Below are 16,195 nucleotides of genomic sequence, written 5' to 3' on the forward strand. Positions count from 1 at the left end.
CTGTTTTCAATGGAAGTGGTCTAATAAAAATGTGCCATGACTTTCATTTTCTGATAAGTGTATGATGAGCGAGGCAGCTCTTTTATTGTACACTGTTATACAAAAAAAAAGGTTTTAAACTATAAGCAGGAGCAAAGGGGGTGTTCGTGTGCATGAGGCAGTCACACTCAAATCACTTGCTGCTGCTCAGACGCCGCAGCGCAGAGCATTTTCACCAATGACAGCAATTGCAGAATCTTTCATACAAGACTATGCAAGTCAGTGATGTTATATGCTTCCATGTGTGGCATTATCAACAGCAATATTTATCACCTGAATTATTGAATGTGGTGTATGTTTAGTACTTATGTGTCACGATCCCTGTCTCCTGTTTTATTTTGTAGTCATGTCCTGTCTTCCTGACCTCCGTCCTGTGATTACCTTATGCGTCTCACCTGGGTGATTGCACCACCTGTGTCTTGTTTTCACTCATGTACTTTACTCCTGTGTTTTCCCCTGTACTTTCTGGGTCCATTGGGTTTACTTTGTCGTGTGCTGCGTGTCTTTGTACAAGATGTCACTAACCCTATTTCGTGAGTCTCCAGTCAGTCTCCAATCAAGTTGTCTGTCTTCAGTCACAAGTCAAGTCGTCAGTCTCCAATCACAAGTTTCCCCGTCTTCAATAAAACCTTTTGTGCACCATCCTAATTGTCTATGCCTTAGGTCTACTTTCCTCCCCCCTCCTACACGAAACACTTATGCACACACAAGTTGTTGATCTGGGTTAGGGGGTTGGGGTTAATAACACCATATTACATTAACATTGGCTTATTTGACGAATGCTGTCATTGTTGTCATGAGACTGCAAATGAACCTTAAATGACAAATGCAAAAGCCCCACCCACCTGATGTAGCACAACATGAATAATTTGCTAACAGCTGGTTAATCTGTGTTCATCATAAAAGGGATGTTTCATAAATGGATGGAATACAGGAGCCAATCAAATGGCAAGTTCTCACCTGAATGTTGGGAAGGACCATGCTGCAAACAGGTTCTGGGGGCAAGACAAACTGGCCTCTGGATAATCTGATTAGGCAGTAAGATGTTTTTTTCTTGCCTCTGGAACATGCCCACCTCCTCAGGTGAAACCCAGCATTCAGCCAACTGGAACCAGATTTGCATATTAGCATATTTGGCTAATGCGTGTGTGTGTGTGTGTGTATGTGTGTATGTGTGTATACCTTGGGGAAAGCATGAGGACGAGGATGAGGTGATGAAGAATGGTAGAACAAAGGGAGGAGAGGGACGAACTCCACAGTTGGGCGTCCCCACTGAAACAATGAAAAAAGTTACTTTGTGCAGAACAAAAAGGTGTGAGTGGACTTAACCCCTAAAACTGTGCATGAAGGTTTCTCTCTCTCTCTGTCCGCAAACAAACCTCCAGGCTAGGTGAGGGCTATTTCACCAAGGAGAGTGATGGAGGGCTGTGTGTAGAGATAGATTATATAGATAGATTATATAGATATAGATAGATGTATAAATATGTATAGATAGATATGAAGATATATAGATATTGATTAATAGATAAAGAAAAAGATATAGACAGATAGATAGATAGATGGATATAGAAAAAGATAGATGTATCTTTATATAAACATCTATATCTAGATATATCTATAGATGTATCGATAGCTTTATCTATATAGAGATATATCTATAGATATATCTTATATATATATATCTATACATCTATGTATATATATAGTTGTTTAGATAGATGTATAGAGAGAGAGAGACAATCACGTAAAAGAAAGAAGGGAGAAGATAAAACACTGAATGCAGTAGCATGAAAATTAACAGACAAATATATAACATTACAATTTGATTCCATCTCCACACTGCAGACTGACTTGGACGACACATATCATGAATAAACTGCTTCATTTGACAAGCAGTGCAACAGACACACACAAGAGACAAGAAATCTAACCGCAGAACATTTTTGAACACCACAGCCAACATATTTATTGCTTCGGTGCTAGACTTTTATGTAAAGTAGCTTTTTGGAAAAAGTAATAAAATTTTGTCTGGTTAATGTTTAAAAATGTTTTTTTCTGAATGGACATAGCATTTACTGCAGTTTTAGTTACATTTACTTAGTTTAGTTGAGTTTTCTCACGTTTATTTTATTTTATTTTTTTACAACATGGCACCTAGAACCCAGAACCCTTCGAGGAGACTGGAGGACCAGACACACACTTGGATAGTTTTTCTCCCATCAGCCTTCATGAGCTCAGTTCAATAATGTCCTCCTCTAAGCCTCCACCTGTCTCCTAGACCCCATCCCGACTCAGCTGCTCCAAGACTCTCTCCCCTCGTTAGCCCCTCCCTCTTAGATATGATCAATGTGGCGCTGGTATCTGGTTCCGTCCCTCAGTCCTTTAAAGTAGCAGGAATTAAACCCTCCTCAAAAAACAAGCCTGGATCCAGAAGTTCTACCAACTACAGACCAACATCACATCTTCCTTTTCTCTCCAAGGTTCTGGAGAAAGCAGCTGCTAAACAGCTCTGTGACTTCTCCACAGCAACAGCTGATTGGAGGATTCAGTCAGGTTCCAGGTTCATCCTAGCACAGAAACAGAACTAGTCAAAGGTACCAGTGACCTCCTACTGGTACCAGATGAGGGACTGGTCTCTGTGCTGGTCTGATTAGATCTCAGTGCAGCTTTGGTACCATTGACCACCATATCCTTCTACAGAGACTGGAACCTGTCACTGGTATTAAAGGAACCACAATAAACTGGTTCAGGTCATATTTACTAGGTCATCTCAGTTGGTACTAGTTAATGATGGTTCCTCTGAGACCACTGCAGTCAGTTCTGGTGTTCCACAAGGGTCTGTGCTTGGACCAGTCCTCTTCAACCTGTAACTGCTTCCTCTAGGTCACATGATCAGGAAACACTCCATTAGTGTTCACTGCTATGCAGACGACACTCAGCTGACCTCATCAATAATCCACATGGAACAAACCAGCTGACTGAACTGGAGGCCTGTCTGAAGGACAGGAAACATGGAGGACCATCATTTCCTTTATTAAACTCTGATAAAACTGAAGTTATTGTGCCGGGCTTAAAACATCTTAGGAACACCTGATCTGATGAGACAGGTACCCCGCGTTGGGGTTAGGGTTAGGGGGCTACTGTAAGGAACCTCGGAGTTCTCTTTGACCAGGATCCTTTCACTCCCACATTCAACAAATCTCCAGGACGCCTTCTTCCATCTACGTAACATCGCTAAGATCAGACACATCCTGGCTCAGGAAGATGCAGAAAAACTAGTCCATGCTTTTGTCACTTCCAGGCTGGATTACTGCACCTCCCTCCTACCAGGCTGGACTAATAAGTCCCTAAAGACTCTCCAGCTGGTCCAGAACGCTGCTGTCCACGTGTTGACTAGAACTGGTAGCAGAAACCAGGTCTCTCCTGGACTGCTTCTCTGCATGGCTCCCTGTCAGATTCAGAATAGAATTTAAAATTCTTCTACCATCAAAGTCCTCAACAATCAGGCTCCTTCATCCCTGACAGAGCTCCTAGTCCCCTATGATCCAGGTAGAACCTCTCACTCCCAGGATGCAGGGTTACTGCTGGTTCCTAGAGTTCTAACAGTAGAATGGAGCCAGAGCCTTCAGCTATCAGGCACGCCTCCTGTAGAACCGTCTCCCAGATTCGGCTCAGGATGCAGACACCCTCTCTACCTTTAAGAGCAGACTTACCTAACCCTAACTCTAACCTTCCTTGTTGATCAGGCTTATAGTCAGGACTGCTCTGGCTGGCCCTTAGATCTGCTGCTCTCGGCTCAGACTGCCAGGGATCTCCCATGATGCACTGGGCTTCTCTCTCCTCCTCCTGTCCTCATACGTGTTACTAACTCCTCTTCTTCTCCCCTCATCCCAGATCCTGGTGCTGCTGGAGGAAGCTGCAGACCTGAAGAGGCTCAAGCTGCCACCCGTAGCTCCACCTGCTCACGTCCCTGTCTGTCCATCAGTCTCATTTCTTTCTCTCTCTTTAACTCTGTCCCTCTCTTTCCTTCTGTATGTCTGTTGTCCTCCATTATCTGTCTTTGTCTCTGTCCTGCTCTCCTGCTCTCTTTCCCCCCAACCAGTCAAAGCAGGAGGCCGTCCCCAGTGAGCCTGGATCTGCTCCACCTTCCTGCCTGTTAAAAGGAAGGTTTTGGTCACCCCTGTTGCAGGATGTGCTTGCTGATGGAGAATTGTTTTGGGTGAAATTCATTGAAGGAGTGACGTACTAGACCTGCTCTACCTGTAAAGTGTCAGGAGAGAACTTTTATTGTGATATGGCACTACATACATAAAATTGACTTACCTGTATCAGGTGTGTGTGCTCAGGTGTCCAAATAGTATGAGGATAGAGGAAGGGAAGGGGTGTGGTCTGGTGCCAGCTGACCAACCACTGCCAGTGGGGAACAGGGTCATTGTTGACAGTCAGCCAGGGTGTGGTGGTGTTTGTCACCATGCCAAAAGACTGGTGACCTTTAACCCTTGAGACCGGCAACATCATGATGATGACATAACCTGAGAATTAGACCCAGTTGAATTGAGCCAAACTTATATTGCAAAGAAGTGAAAGCTAATTGCTTACCCAGTCGCAACATCATCCTCTCGCTAGACAAATGAGCAAGTACAACCCAATGATACCATTTTGACTTCTTTTCAGGGTTACCTTGTCTGTTATAATGTAACCATGTTCACCCGAGAGTTTCCCCACTGCGCTCTTTAGGGTTTTCATTCTGTCCATTTAAAAGTGTCCAATGTTGCTTCCTGATATGAGGCCTGAAAATATTTTAAGATTTAAAACTATAAGTCATATTTCTAAAATTAAATTTAGAAACTATGATGGTTAAAGGAGCCTAAGAGTTAATGAAAGATCAAAGTCGGTAAAACAAGAAAAAACTTGCAGATGTTTTAGAAGAATAAAAAAAGGATTTAAAAAATACTGCCTTTAACAGGGAGTCAAGATGATTCATCAGCTTAATTAACTAAACCAAGTTGGTGCCACTTCATCACCTGACTCAAGATCAGCTAGGGTTAAGGGTTAGGGTTAGGCAGAAAACTGCTACAAGCACAACATTTAACAAACAACTACAAGCATCAACCGTAACAGTTTGGTTTGAACTGAAGGATGTGGTGTGAGGATGAGTGACTCTTACTGCCTAATTATTTAAACAAGAAAGAGAAAACAAAAACATTATTGTTTGTCTGACAGCAAATTCAGATTTTTTTGCCCCCGATCGTCTCCAACAGTCAATCTTTCACTCCTGCATCATTAGTGCAAAAACTATGGAACAACCACAGAAATGCTACATCAATAACTAATTACTGTAAAATCGATACATAATAATAAATGGTTTTCTATGGAGTTTTTCCTCAGTTGATGTGAGGGTCTGAGGGCAGAGGATGTTGTTATGATGCCATGTAAAGTCCTTTGAGACAAACTGTTTCTAAAAACGGGCTCTACAAAGAAAATTGCCTTGCCTTGCCTAATAGATAGTACATTGCAAATTATCACTATCACTCAGCTGTTGGCAAACTAGTTTGAAATGGCATCTCATGTGAAACTCCATCTTTGTAATTCACAAAGTAAACATAAGTTATTTCCAGTGTTGGGTCATAGAGAGTTATTGTAATAGCAATACTGTAATATTACTTTAGCAGTGTGACTGATTATCAAAAAAAAAACAAAAAAAAAACCCTCCAGTAATATTTTTACTGTTCCACCAAAATAAAATGGATTATAACGGTTTGTTTATTTGCGTCTACTGTTTCATTTTGTAGTCGTGGCCACATATCAGAAGGTGATGCCACATGGTGGTGGTGGTGGTGGTCACATGACTCAACCAGTCAGCTACAGCTACAATACAACATTATCAAGAAAAATGGAGTTCGGGAAGGAAACTCAGGGGTAATGGCTGGAAATATGTCCCCGAGCTGAAGCTTATCTGGAGCAAAAATTATAAATCTAAATCTAAATGTATGTAAATTGTGTCCAGGAGGTACAAAAATGCCGCAGAGGTTAAATACAAAGGGAAACAAGACACAGGTGGTGCAGTAATCACAGGTGAGACATGAGGTAATCACGGAAAGGAGCCCAGGAAGACAGGACATTAACTACAAACAAAAATGGGAACTCAAGACAAGGATCATGACACACGGACAATGTGTGTAGCCCTACGCTGCTGATGGACACCCACGCACATTGTTTCAATGCTTGAGTCTAGTCTTTATTTTGAGCCAGTTGTTCTTTGCATTGACCTTTAACTTATATGGATTCCAAGGCTGTAAAAAAAACCAACTGTTAGTTTGAGATGTGCTGCAGTCAACAGCCATTATATTTACATTCCCACGGTGCCTATGGCTAAATTTTGAAGAGAAATAACATATTGCCCACTTTAGGGTTTAAATGGAGGAATAGTATAATAAACATAGTCACATATTACTTTTGTGGGGAGTAATAAGCAAAATAATTGTATCACTTTGAAAAAGTTACAAGTAATCAGTACTATGATGCACTTTTGAGGAAGGTACCAAACAATGATTGCCTCTCATTTTCGGGCCAGTGTGCTGCCATGAGCTCCAGGGAATGACAGCATTGATGCCAGGAAATTCTGCAGTGGATCCTCAGCCAGGGAATAATCTGACAGACGACTGGAATAGTAAAAGGCGGCCTGTTCCGCTTATAGCAAGAGCTAACAGAGCAAACTGCTGTCACTCTCTGGATGGTCTGGGCCCGGTGCTCTGGTGAGCATGTGCACCATAATTGGGTATTCTGCCCTCACTGCTTCCCCAGCGCAGCTATGCATATAGCGAACACATCCAGAGCTGTAGACACGTGAACGTCATGCTAGGATTTTATTCACAGGCCCACAGAAGGACACAGTAAAAACTGTAACAAAAGATAAATCACAATTATTAGACTTGCATTTACCATCATTATAAGAGGAACAAACACAAAATATACAGGTAGAATTAACCAAGAAACAAATGAGAGCCAATAAGCCTAGCCAAGTCAACCACAGATGCTGACTAGGTATTTGCCTAGGTGTTAGCATGCTAAACTAGTGCCGTAAAAATATGTTTTTTTTGTTTTGTTTTAAATATATAACATTCCCCACACGTCACTGCATAAATGAATAAACTTACGAGCTGTGTTCATAGACGATGTCAAAGGCCTCAAATCTGTAATAATGATGCAATAAATGTCGGGAAAATAACAAAATGTGGCGGACTTTTCACTTCCGGTCAGTCGTCCCCCCCCCCCACTTCCTGTCTGACCCTTCAAATCAAAAGCATGCTCAAACAACCAAAGACGTCGGAAATTGACAAAATCAGCTCCTCAAGAAACCAAAAGGCTCTGAAACACTGCAAGAGCCAGAACACTCCCTGCCTGATATCAGTAGATGTCATAATTCAAACTTATTTAGTACCAGACAGAAGAAGAACCATATCTGTAATTGGTAGCAGGTAAGATTTGCAAACGCCATCCTTGACAACTTTGACATCTGCCTTCCTGATCCTTCCGTCACTGCTGGGGTAAGTCTTTACCACAACCCCCATGGGCCAATGGTTCCTGTGTGCTTGTGAATCCTTCAAAAGGACGACATCACCGTCCTGAAGATTTGGTCATGTCGAACACCATTTTCGACGGCCTTGCAGTGTGGACAGGTATTCCTTCCTCCAACGATGCCAAAAGGAATTGGCGAGGTGCTGTACTCGTCTCCACTGTCGTTTGTAGAGATCCTTTTCTTCAAAATTCCCCTCCGGAGTAGGTGACACCCCAAGCTGGTGTGAGAATGATTGGGGAGTCTGGGTCACTTGAAACTGGAAGCAGTGGGCGTGCATTCATGATAGCTGCTACTTCACACATGAATGTCGTGAGAACCTCATGCGTGAGGCGTTGAGGTCCGATGCCAGACAACATAGAGTCCAGGATCCTGCGTGCAATTCCAATCATCCGTTCCCAACTCCCTCCCATGTGAGAACAATGGGGCGCATTGAACACCCAGGTGCAGCCACTGTCTCGAAGGAAAGCTTTCATGCTTGGCTCAGTGGCAGTCTTTGAACTGAGTCCAAGCTCCTTGGAGGCGGCAACAAAATTAGTGCCACAGTCAGATCTGAATTGCTTTGCGGGACCCCTAACAAAAGAATCTACGCAGAGCATTAATGCAACAGGAAGCGTCTATAGACTCCAGCACCTCCAAATGGACAGCTCTTGTGCTGAGGCAGGTGAACAGCATTGCCCACAGTTTGCTGCTCGTAAGTCCTCCTCTTGTCCTACGCGAGGTCATTGACCATGGCCCAAACACATCTACACCCACATATGAGAAGGGTGGTTCGCTGCTCAAGCGATCTGGGGGCAAATCTGCCATCTTCTGGGTCAGTGTTACTCCCCTAAGCCTGCGACAAATCACACAGGAATGAATAAGGCTGCTTATTGGTCGTTTTCCACCAATGATCCAAATTCCTGCTGACCTTAAGGCACCTTCGGTGAAATGACGCCCCTGGTGTTGAACCTTTATGTGGTGATGCCATATCATCAGATTGGTCACGTGTCGCCGAGGCATGATGACCGGGTTCTTCTCTTCACTTTGAAGGTCTGATTGTGTGAGCCTTCCCCCAACACTTAACTGGTTGGTCTTGTCAAGATAGGGGAAAAGCTTCACAAGAGGGCTGCCTCTGGGGAGGTCTTTATTATTCTTGATTAGCTTCAGCTCCTCTGGAAATGCGTCATGCTGGACAGCCTTTAGGATGGCCTGCTTAGCTTTGTCAAATTCTGCAATGGCAAGTTCATCACACATGTGCCAACCCTTGCAGGTCTTGCTCTCTCCCTGGGTGAAGGTATGAGCAATGTGGACTAGTCTCGCAACTGCCCTGGTGAGTGATTTCCAGCTTGAGAAGAGGGCCAGGTTTTCCGTGTTTAAGCAAGTATGTGACGTCAGAGACGCTGATGTAAGCAAGGGTCGTACCTCCGCATCAATCTCTGGATCCACTAAATTAAAGGAGGTCGGGTTTGGTAGGATGCTTTGAGCGGGTCTGAGCAGAAAGCTAGGTCCTCTCAGCCATGTACTGGAGGCCAAATTAGCGGCTGAGAGAGATCTTGATCCATGGTCCGCTGGAATTCTGATCGGAGGGTACGTAGCTCCATTGTTCCGGACGAGATTCCTGTCGGATTTTCTGAACCCTGTTGCTTACATACACATGGAACCTCCTGGTCTCATTGTGTATGTAGCCAAGAACGACTTTGCTGTCGGAGAAGAACCATGTGCTGTCAAACTGAATGTCCACCTTGTCTCTGATCATTCTTGCAACATCAACTGCGAGGACTGCAGCACACAACTCAAGCCTTGGGATGCTTGGTTTGGGTTTTGGAGCAAGCCTGGCCTTCCCAAACAAAAATGCAACCTCCACCTGACCCTCACTGTTAGTGGTCTTCAAGTAAGCCACCACAGCTATGGCTTGTGTAGAAGCATCACAAAAAATGCAAACCGCCCTCTGCCGTGCTTCTGCAAGAGAGGTGGTCATGTATGGTCTTGGAATTTTAATGAGCTCCAGGTACTTTAAAGAGTCCCTCCATTTCTGCCATATTCCGAGCTGTGCCTCTGGGAGTGGTTCGTCCCACCCACAGTTCTCTTTGGTTAGTTCTCTCAGCAGAGCCCTGCCTTGGATACTAACTGGTACTACAAATCCAAGGGGATCGAAGAGACTGTTTATTGTCGACAAGACTCCTCTCCTGGTATAGGGTTTGACTATTTCTGAAACTCGAAACGTAAACACATCTGCCGCAATATCCCAACTGACTCCTAAACTTCTCTAAAGAGGTGGAAACTCAATATTGAAGTCCAGATCCTTCAATCCAACTGCAAGGTCTTCTCCAGGGAAAGTCATCTTGACTTCTGAGCAGTTGGAGGTAATCTTGCACAACCTCAAATTGGAGGCAGCGAGCAGCTCTTGAGTGTCCCTCAGCAATGCGATGGCCTGAGTTGCACTGGAGACCGATTTCAGGCCATTGTCCACATAGAAATGTCTTTTAACGAATCGTCTGGCTTCATGGCCCTGAGGATCGTTGCACTGGTGTGCTGCCTTCCAAAGGCCAAAGATTGCAACAGCTGGCGAAGGACTGTTGCCAAACACGTATACACACATCCTGTACTCAACTATGTCTTCGTCTGGGTTATTATTGCGATGCCACAGGAAACGAAGGTAATTCCTGTGGTCCTCGTGTACCAGGAGGCAGTGAAACATCTGCTCTGTATCCGCCGTTACTACCACTAACTCCTCTCGGAAGCGAAGAAGCACTCAAACCAAACTGTTATTCATGTTTGGGCCTGTGAGCAACACATCATTCAAAGACACCCCATGGTGTTTCGCACTAGAGTCAAATACCACCCTTATTTTGCCCGGCTTCTGAGGGTGGTATACGCCGAAGAATGGGAGATACCAACATTCGTCACCCGCTCTTATGGATGGAGCTAACTCTGCGTGACCCTTATCAAACAACTTCTGCATAAACTCCATGAAATGTTCCTTCATTTCCGGACGTTTCCTCAGCGTGCAGCACAATGAGTTGAGGCGTAACACTGCTAGGCCTCTGTTATTAGGAAGGTAGCACCTCGGAGAGTGGAAGGGTAGGGGAGCCACCCAGCTGTTAGAATCATCCTGGTAGAAACCCTTTTCCATGAGCTGCAGGAAGGCTCTGTCCTCCAGAGAAGGTGCTAGCATCTCGTCCCTCTCGTTGTAGCAAAAGACAGATTTTTCTATAGCGTCGATCTGTACTGGGCTGTACGCATCACATGGCTGACTCTGCGGCTGGAAATGTTCCTTCACTCTGAAACTGTTCTGTCAAGGCAAAAAGAAGCTTGGACGGCCGTTTTCCAAGACATTGGTTCTGAAAACCTTCACTGACGTAAGCCTGTGTGCTCCCCCAAGACAACCTTCACCCACGATGACCCATCCCAGTGCTAGTCTTTGTGCGAAGGGCGCGTTCACAGGTCCATTACACTGCTCCTGCACCTTGTGTACTTGAATGATGTCTCGTCCAAGTAACAAGAGGATGTTAGCCTCTGGGTCAAGGGGTGGGATCTTGTCTGCCAGATGTTTGAGGTGTGCATGGCTACGAGCAACATTCGGAGTGGGAATTTCATTCCGGTTATCAGGGAGGGCGTTGCACTCTATTAAGGTGGGTAGGTGTAGGCTCGACTGACCATCGAACGACTCGATGATGAAGTTGCTGGCCCTACGGCCTGAGGTTTCAGACACCCCAGTACACGTCTTGAGTGTGTAAGGAGCTGCGTTGTCTGTTGAAATGCTGAAGGCGTCGAAGAATGCAGACTTTACCAAAGATTTGTTGCTTTGGTCATCCATGATTGCATATGCTTTGATTTTCTTGTTGGGCTGCTCTTTCGGATACACGGTAACCAAGCATATCTTAGAGCAGGACCGACCCCCATTATGACTGCCACACACCTGAGTGCACGTAGATGTAACCTCCTCCGTACCATTGTCTGTGTTGTTCTCCCCACCGTGGTCTGAGATTGGTCTGGCGTTCTCTGACAACCATGGTGCTGGGCCTGCATGAAGCGCAGCAATATGCCTATTGCTTCCACATTCAGAACACTTGATTTCTGCCTCGCAGTTTTTAGCCTGGTGACTGGATGTATCACAGCATTTGAAGCAAATTTTGTGTTCTTTGAGGAATGATTTGCTTTCATCTAAAGGTTTTGTCCTGAAAGCCCTACACCTCCTAAGTGAATGGGGTTTATTATGGATTGGGCACTGCTTGACAGGATCTTGGGTAGAGGTATTAGTGCCAACTTCTGTCTTATGGACTGCAAGTGGAAACTTAGGCCTCACGTACCTTGCAGAACGATGATCCTCCTTGGACTGACCAGATGTAGAAGCCAAGACCATTGGTTTAAAACTCGGATCGTTTCTCATTCTTGCCTCGTCTTGTATAAAGCAACAGAAAAAGGAGAATGGTGGAAAGCTGACGTGATGCCTCAGTTTATATTTAGTCCCTTCTGACATCCATTTTTCTTGCAGGTTGAATGGAAGTTTGTCCACGATGGGAGCAAGACTGCGTGCAGTATCGAGATATAAAAGGCCTGGCAAGCCGCCATCCTCCTTAGCTGCCCGAATCTCCAATTGCACATCTCCCAACTCTCTGAGCTTTTGTGGCTCTTTGTTGGTTATTTTCGGAAAACATTCAAGTCTTTCAAAGAGAGCCTTTTCTATAGCTTCAGGTGAGCCGAAGCACTCCTCCAATCTCTGCCATACTCTGCTCAAACCCAGTGACGGGCTGTTGATATGCACTCAATGAATGCGTTTTGCTTGCTTGAATGATTCCGGACCGAGCCACCGGGTCAGTAGATCCAGTTCTTCACCAGCCTTTAAACCCAGCCCCTCTGTGGCGTTTATGAATGAGGCTATCCAAGCCCTGTAATCGTCCGGTCTGTCAGTGAACTTGGGTAATCCCTCAGTAACTAGGTCTCTCAGGGCCAGGTATCTAGCTAGATCAGCAACCACAAAGTCCCTATTAGCTGGTGAAGTGGTTCTCACTCTGTTTTGAGACAAAGCTTTCCCAACTGTGTTGGAATGGTGTGGTTGAGCTGATGAGGAACTTGGTACGTTGCCTGGCCATTGTGAGTCAATGACATAATCATCAGGTATTGGTGGGTTGGGTTCATGGTGAGGCAAAGAACGCAAGTTGTGACTGTTAAGCGGTGATGGAGTAGGGTTATCATAAGGAAGAGCAGACATTTCTAACTGCATGTGGTGAGGTGGGTCCTCTTCCTCTGCTTGCTCACTATCTGGTTTGGTAACTCCAAGAGGTGCTCTGTCTGCTGTGGAGAATTGTCTCTGCTGCAGAAAATATTTCTCAGATAAAAGAAACTTCTCCTTGTTTTTAATCTCCACACCATGTACAGCTGCCTCCAAGACGTCAGCTTCGGCGAGTGCAGCCTCTGCCTCCATCTCCTCTTTCATAGCATCTAGTGTAGCTTTCAAATGCGTCTCTTCAACCTTTAGTTGAGCTTGCTTCACTTTGATTTCAATTTCTCTTCGTGTGAAGGCTGCCCTGGTGCGGGCTGCTTCTGCCTTTGCGCGTGCTGTTACTGCTGCCATACTAGCTGATGACCTACTTGACCGATGTGATGATAATGAAGATCTGGAGCAAGTCGACCTGACGTCCATGTCGTCTTCTTCCCCTGGCTGCATCATGCTTCTGCAGAGTCTCTGATTATTGAAGTCTGTGACCCCCGTATGATCTTCACAGAACAGCTCTTTTTACTATTCTGCCCTCACTGCTTCCCCAGCGCCGCTATGCAGATTGCGAACACATCCAGAGCTGTAGACACGTGAACGTCATGCTAGGATTTTATTCACAGGCCCACAGAAGGACACAGTAAAAACTGTAACAAAAGATAAATCACAATTATTAGACTTGCATTTACCATCATTATAAGAGGAACAAACACAAAATATACAGGTAGAATTAACCAAGAAACAAATGAGAGCCAATAAGCCTAGCCATGTCAACCACAGATGCTGACTCTGTATTTACCTAGGTGTTAGCATGCTAAACTAGCGCCATAAAAATACGTTTTTTTTGTTTTTTTGTTTTAAATATATAACATTCCCCACACGTCACTGCATAAATGAATAAACTTACGAGCTGTGTTCATAGACGATGTCAAGGGCCTAAAATCTGAAATAATGATGCAATAAATGTCGGGAAAATAACAAAATGTGGCGGACTTTTCACTTCCGGTCACTCGTTCCCCCCCACTTCCTGTCTGACCCTTCAAATCAAAGCATGCTCAAACAACCAAAGACGTCGGAAATTGACAAAATCAGCTCCTCAAGAAACCAAAAGGCTCTGAAACACTGCAAGAGCCAGAACACTGGGGTTTGCAATGCTTTCAAATTTATGGACCACATAACTCCTTAGAGCAGATTCACTGAAGTAATTTCAGTAACCGTGTGTGGAATGATATTGTAGGTAAGAGGTAACCTTATGCCTTACTTTCCCCAGTCCTATTCCATTCACACTGCAATGGTCAACATTCAAGAGAACTCAGAAATGTAAAACATGGAGCTCAAGTCAAAACAGTTTCCTTTGTTTTTTTTCAAAGACACATTTCAATCTCACATCCAGTTGTGGTTGCACTCCTATGTGTTAAGTGGAAACATCCAGTGTTCTTCACAGTTCCTTTTTGGGAATCCTCATTTTCTGTTTCTGTGTGTTGATCTGAATCATTTAGCGATTAACTGATGATACAGAGTTCAGCATGTTGGAAATCACTTTTTAAAATTCAATATTTTCTAACTTGTTCAATGTCAAACAAGTAAAACCTTGTTTTTCATTTCAGTACTATTTGAAAGGTTTCTTGGAGTATTTGTTTTTGTTGTTTTGGTTTGTATTTTTCTAATGCATAAGTAACCCGCCAAACACACAAACGTCAAGGCAGAATACTCCACTTTGTACTACAAGTGAATTTTATAAATGCAGCAAAATGGGGGACTGTGCATTGCAGACATTTCCATCAAGGTTATGTATCAACCAGGTTATGTAGTGTGTATCTCTGTCAGAAGATGGCGGTATTGGTAATGTTACATTCGCTGTATTAGGCAGCATACAAGAAGAGAACTCGGAATTTAAGTTGGCTCTTTTTACTGCTCTACAGTCTGTAGTATATAGTGCAGTGTACTTATACTAGCGTGATGAGGACGGTTCAGCGGAGTAGTACGTGCGGCCGGCGGAGCGAGTGAACTTGAGTGAGTCTAGCTGTACAAGATGTTTTGGATTATAAATAAAGCCTGCTGTTGCTAAACCAGTGCATGGATCTTTGGTGTTCATTTATACACCACGCGGTCATCATAAGAACATTACATGGTGTCAGAAGTCGGTCTGGTTCATCCGCCGAAGCTGGCGACCGTCGGAACGCCCGCTAACAGGAACTAGCTACGGCGAGTATCGACGGGGGAATTATCGCAGCTCGGCATGGATCAGTTTAGATTGCCGTCACCACTGTTGCTGACAGGCAACGTGGGAGAAAACTGGAGACGGTGGGAACAGCGCTTCCAGATCTACATGACCACGAGTGGCGCAGATGGTAAGGACAAGAAAATCCAAGTTGCCATTTTGCTGCACACACTGGGAGAAGAGGCCCTCGATGTGTACAATACATTTGATATCTCACAGGATGATGAAGCAACGGTAGAGGACATCCTAGATACTTTCAGGTCCTACTGTTTGCCTAAGAAAAATACAGTTTTTGAAAGATATCAATTTTGGGCCCACCCCATGGCAGAATCCATCACAATAGAGAAATATGTGACTGAGCTCAGACAGAAAAGCAAAGACTGTGAATTTGGATCTCATGAAAATGACATGATTAGAGACAAGATCATATTCAGCATGAATGATCATCGACTAAAAGAGAGGCTTTTAAGAGAGCCAAATCTTACATTGGAAAAAGCCATAGATACATGTCGTGCTGCTGAGACTGCCAAGGCCCAAATCCAAGCCATGGGTGCAGCTAACCAGGAGAGAGTTGTACATGCTATACATAAACAAAAACAAAGAGACAGTCAACAGTGGAGTAAAGGACGGAAACAGTCTCCTCAATGCTCTGAAAGCAACGGGAAAAAGAACACATGCAGTAAATGTGGGAAATCGCACCAGCCGCAACAATGTCCAGCATATGGAGCAACTTGCAACAGATGTGGTAAGCTGAACCACTATGCGAAGGCATGCAGATCACACAAAATACAAGCCAACAAAAAAGTGCACGAGTTGGATCTTGGAGTTGATACTCTCTTTATGGGCACAGTAGACATTGACCAGCTCGACTCAAAACTAGAAAAGTCCTGGTACTCAGAGATATGTGTGAACAATGTGACTGTTGAGTTTAAGTTGGACACTGGTGCACAGGCCAACGTCGTGCCACTGAAGATTTTCATGTCCATGAAAAAGAAAGCTAGTCAAAACACAAGGACATGTCTGCAGCTTGAGCCGACCAAAACAATGTTGGTGGCATACAGAGGGTCGAAACTAAAGCCAGAAGGAACAATCACGCTCAAATGCTCCACACCGAAGAACGAAGCAAATCTCGCATTCTTTGTATCCAGACATTCTTCCGTAC

The 16,195-nt window shown here is 44.3% G+C and overlaps 1 protein-coding gene across 3 annotated transcripts in view; it reads right to left on the reverse strand.

Moving 5' to 3' along the window:
- tcerg1l (transcription elongation regulator 1 like) overlaps nucleotides 1-16,195 on the reverse strand; it is a 44,682-nt gene that overhangs the window by 24,234 nt on the left and 4,253 nt on the right. For 2 of the 3 annotated variants that reach the window (XM_086195195.1, XM_086195196.1), the window contains exons 2-4: nucleotides 4,363-4,571; nucleotides 1,222-1,311; nucleotides 1,000-1,144 (exon numbers count right to left, since the gene is read on the reverse strand). In XM_086195195.1, coding sequence (XP_086051321.1) covers nucleotides 1,000-1,144; nucleotides 1,222-1,311; nucleotides 4,363-4,557 — 430 coding nt within the window. In that variant the 5' untranslated portion in view covers nucleotides 4,558-4,571. Of the gene's footprint in view, nucleotides 1-999; nucleotides 1,145-1,221; nucleotides 1,312-4,362; nucleotides 4,572-16,195 lie in introns of those variants that run through there. The other variant, XM_086195197.1, reaches the window with a different exon arrangement.

This window comes from Aulostomus chinensis, chromosome 23 (genome assembly GCF_037954235.1).
Source record: "Aulostomus chinensis isolate RoL2024-O1b breed Wild chromosome 23, RoL_Achi_v1.0, whole genome shotgun sequence".
In the NCBI taxonomy this organism is placed as follows: domain Eukaryota; kingdom Metazoa; phylum Chordata; class Actinopteri; order Syngnathiformes; family Aulostomidae; genus Aulostomus; species Aulostomus chinensis.